At 39.2% G+C, this 3,699-nt stretch overlaps 1 protein-coding gene across 1 annotated transcript; it reads right to left on the bottom strand.

The window, feature by feature from the left end:
* Positions 1-1,961: 1,961 nt before the first annotated feature.
* On the bottom strand, positions 1,962-2,944 carry LOC144295344 (olfactory receptor 52N2-like). Its single transcript, XM_077867727.1, has one exon. The coding sequence runs from the start codon at positions 2,922-2,924 to the stop codon at positions 1,962-1,964; it is 963 nt and encodes a 320-aa protein (XP_077723853.1). The 5' UTR covers positions 2,925-2,944.
* Between the last annotated feature and the right edge of the window lie 755 nt (positions 2,945-3,699).

Consider the following 3,699-nt stretch of genomic DNA (forward strand, 5'->3'; position numbering starts at 1 on the left):
TTTTTAATTTTTTTTAATTTTTATTTATTCATGATAGGCACACAGTGTGAGAGAGAGAGAGGCAGAGACACAGGCAGAGGGAGAAGCAGGCTCCATGCACCGGGAGCCCGACGTGGGATTCGATCCCGGATCTCCAGGATCGCGCCCTGGGCCAAAGGCAGGCGCCAAACCGCTGCGCCACCCAGGGATCCCAGGCATAGATATTTTAGTTCCCATGCAAATATTGTGTAGTGATCCCAGATTCTAGACTTCTCACTTTGTCCAGCCTTTACACACAGGCAATAGGGTCTCAGCACTGAAGTCATTTGAGTAAAAGTCTTTGTATTGGCTGTGAGTTCTCATTCCTGAGTGCCTCTGTGATTTTCTTTTATCTTTTATTTATTTTTTTAAAGGTTTTATTTATTTATTCATGGAAGACACACAGAGAAAGAGAGAGGCAGAGATACAGGCAGAGGGAGAAGCAGGCTCCATGCAAGGAGCCCAATATGGGTCTCGATCCCAGGATCCAGGATCACACCCTGAACCGGAGGCAGGCGCTAAACCACTGAGCCACCCAGGGATTCCCCTCTTTTATCTTTTAAAGTTCTTTATTAATTCATTTGATTTTAGTTTTACTTGCTATCATTTCATAAGTGTATTTAATTTAGCATTTCCTTGTGTTTGCAGTGTTGGGGAAACTGTACATTCCTGTTTATATTCAAACTGCCACTCTGGCTAGAGACCCTCAAACTACCAATTTAGTATCATGTAATAACAAACTAGCATTTTTAGTGCGATATAACGTCAGAAAACTCCATATTACATATCACTGTTTTCAACATTCTAGTGGAAGGATAGCATACTTTGCTTACTTTCAGTCGTGCACTTAAATAATAAATGTGCATTTCACATCTGCCAGTGTTGGTATAAGGTTTGATTTGGCAATAACCTTATAAAATTCAGAAAGTTTTCATTCAAAACTAGATTTCCTTAGTGTGCAGAAGGATACAGAGACCAGAAACCGGTATGCAAGGTATATTCAGGCTTGTTAAGTGCCCCACAGTGACATGAATGCAGGTTCTTAATTCTCCATATTTTACTGTGTAGGAACAGGGCCTGGTTACAAGAGACAAGGCCAATGTTTGTAATGGCTTGTCCATTATATAAACTTTCTTTGAGTGACCAACTTCACTTGGGAGTCAAATTATAGGAGAACATTTTCAGCTGTAGTTACTAAGGTTGGAAAAAACTATGAAGTCAGCCAAACCCAAATGCTTACCAGTTTTGCTGGAGAATCTCCTCTATTTTCTACTACTACTTCACAACATTTATAAGACTTATTCTACGTCTGCTTCAAAAGTGTCCCAGAATTATCCTCAAGAAATTGACTTAAGATTTTATGGTTTATTCCCTTGCTTATCATCCCATCTATTATTTAGATAGTATTGATAGAAATACATGAAAATTATTCTCCTTGATAGTGGAAATTCAATATGGTTAGATAGATATGAGATAATTTCTGTAACTGAAACAAGTCACACCAAATTATGCAGTGAAAAGAATAGAGGTTAATGAAGTCACTAAAACATGTGTGAAACGTCTTTAGAAAACAGATGCTGACACTTCTTTTTACAGTGGGTTTCCTGCCAAGAATGAATGAATCCTCAATATGGGATCAGGATTTTTTTTCCCATTTACAATTTGTTTCATGTGTAAAACACATTAGGCATGTAAACATTGAAATTACATTGATGTGAAATTCCTTTCTAGAAAAAAAAGTCTCAAGTTCTGGAGATACTTTTTTATTAAACAAATTTTTATCGTTGATGAATTTTACAAAAAAATAATTCAGTTAATATTATAATAGGTGTTCAATAAATATTGTTTTCTGCATTGAATCCATTGATTTTGAACTTATGCTCAAGAATCTCCTCTGAAATATTTCTTGTCTTTCCTTGATTTTGGATAATTAACTCATGAATCTATTTCATAACTAAGACATCTTTCTCTTTAAAAAATAACTTGATGACTCCTTCCTGGATCTGCTTGGTCTTGACTCCGTAAACAATGGGATTCAGAGTAGGAGGCAACATCAAATAGAGATTAGCAATAAGAATATGCACATGGTGGGGAATGCTTTGTCCCCCAAAACGATGAGTAAAAATGGTGAACAGCGCTGGAACATAAGTGATAACAATAGCACATATGTGGGATGTGCAGGTGCTGAAGGCTTTGTGACGAGCATCTGCAGATGACAGGCTCACTACTGCCCTCAGTATCATAGTGTAAGACACAGAAATACAGAACATATCAAAGCCTCCAATCAGGAGGGCTGCCAAGAGACCATAGATAGCATTGACCTTGAAATTGCCACAGGACACCTTGGCCACAGACATGTGGTCACAGTAGGTATGGGGAATAAAGTTGCTTCGGCAATAGGGCAGACGCTTGGTGAGGAATGTGAATGGGAGGATGAGCAGCACACCCCTCAGGAACGTGGCAAGACCTGCCTTGGTGATGACAGGGTTGGTGAGGATGGTGGAATAACGTAAGGGGTGGCAGATGGCCACGTAGCGGTCCAGGGCCATGAGCATGAGCACCCCAGACTCCATCCCAGTCAGCATATGGACAAAAAACATCTGAGCCAGGCAGGCATTAAAGTGAATCTCCTTGAGGTTGAACCAGAATATGCACAGCATATTGGGTACCGTGGTGGTGCACAGGGTGACATCTGTGAAGGAGAGCAGGGCCAGGAAGTAGTACATGGGCCGATGCAGGGCCTCCTCATGGCTGATGAGGTAGATGAGCCCACAGTTCCCCAGGACAGCGGTGATGTACATGAAGCAGAATGGCAGGGCGATCCAGGTGTGTGCAGCTTCCAGCCCAGGGATACCATTCAAGACAAAGAATCCTGGGGCCAGGCTGGAGCTGTTTTCCCCACACATAATGGCTGATAGGAGGTAGGCATTTTACATGCTTTATCAGTGATTGCTTTCTACATAGGAGAAAAATGGGATTCAAAACCAGATAAGAGAGAGTGGTTTGGATAATAATACCCACAAATTCCATGAACCTGGTCATGATAGGATAGTTTTTTCCCTCCTACTCTAGCTGGAGATTCTTTGAATTATGGTATCTAAAAATAATTACACAGTATTACTCCATGTCTCATTGGTATATTCTTTAAGTAACTACACTCACTTTCTAAATTTCCCCCCAGTATATCTCTTTTTTTCCACCACATTCCAGTGAACTGTGCTATAATGATCTCCTCCTCCCAATAAGCCATTTCTATTTTTATCCCACAGATTCCTCCTGAATCTTGTCACTAAAATCATATGTGTATATTTAGAGGATCACCCTAATATGACCAGTCCCTAACAAGGGACTTTCATCCTGCCTTGAAGATTGTGAAAAAGCTATTAGTGCATGTAAAATTTCCCAGTAATGTTCCACATAACTTGCTTAAGATGATACATTGTAGATGCACAATAAAATATATATGAATAAATGAATGTTTGAATTAGTAAGGACTTAGTATCTGACATCTTTATCATGCTTTTTTACACTATTGTATTTTAAAGACATATCTTGAGAAAAAAAAGTATACTTCTAAATCATTAGCAAGTTTTATGGAATTTTAGTAAAAATTTTATTAAAGGGGTGAATTCAATCAGGTGTAGTATCATTTTTATTTGGCTTCTCTGCTTTTCTACTTTT

Source organism: Canis aureus, chromosome 23, assembly GCF_053574225.1.
Source record: "Canis aureus isolate CA01 chromosome 23, VMU_Caureus_v.1.0, whole genome shotgun sequence".
Taxonomy (NCBI): Eukaryota; Metazoa; Chordata; class Mammalia; order Carnivora; family Canidae; genus Canis; species Canis aureus.

Excerpts from the sequence above, each read along its gene's own strand:
- LOC144295344 (XM_077867727.1), bottom strand. The coding sequence starts at position 2,924 with ATGTGTGGGGAAAACAGCTCCAGCCTGGCCCCAGGATTCTTTGTCTTG.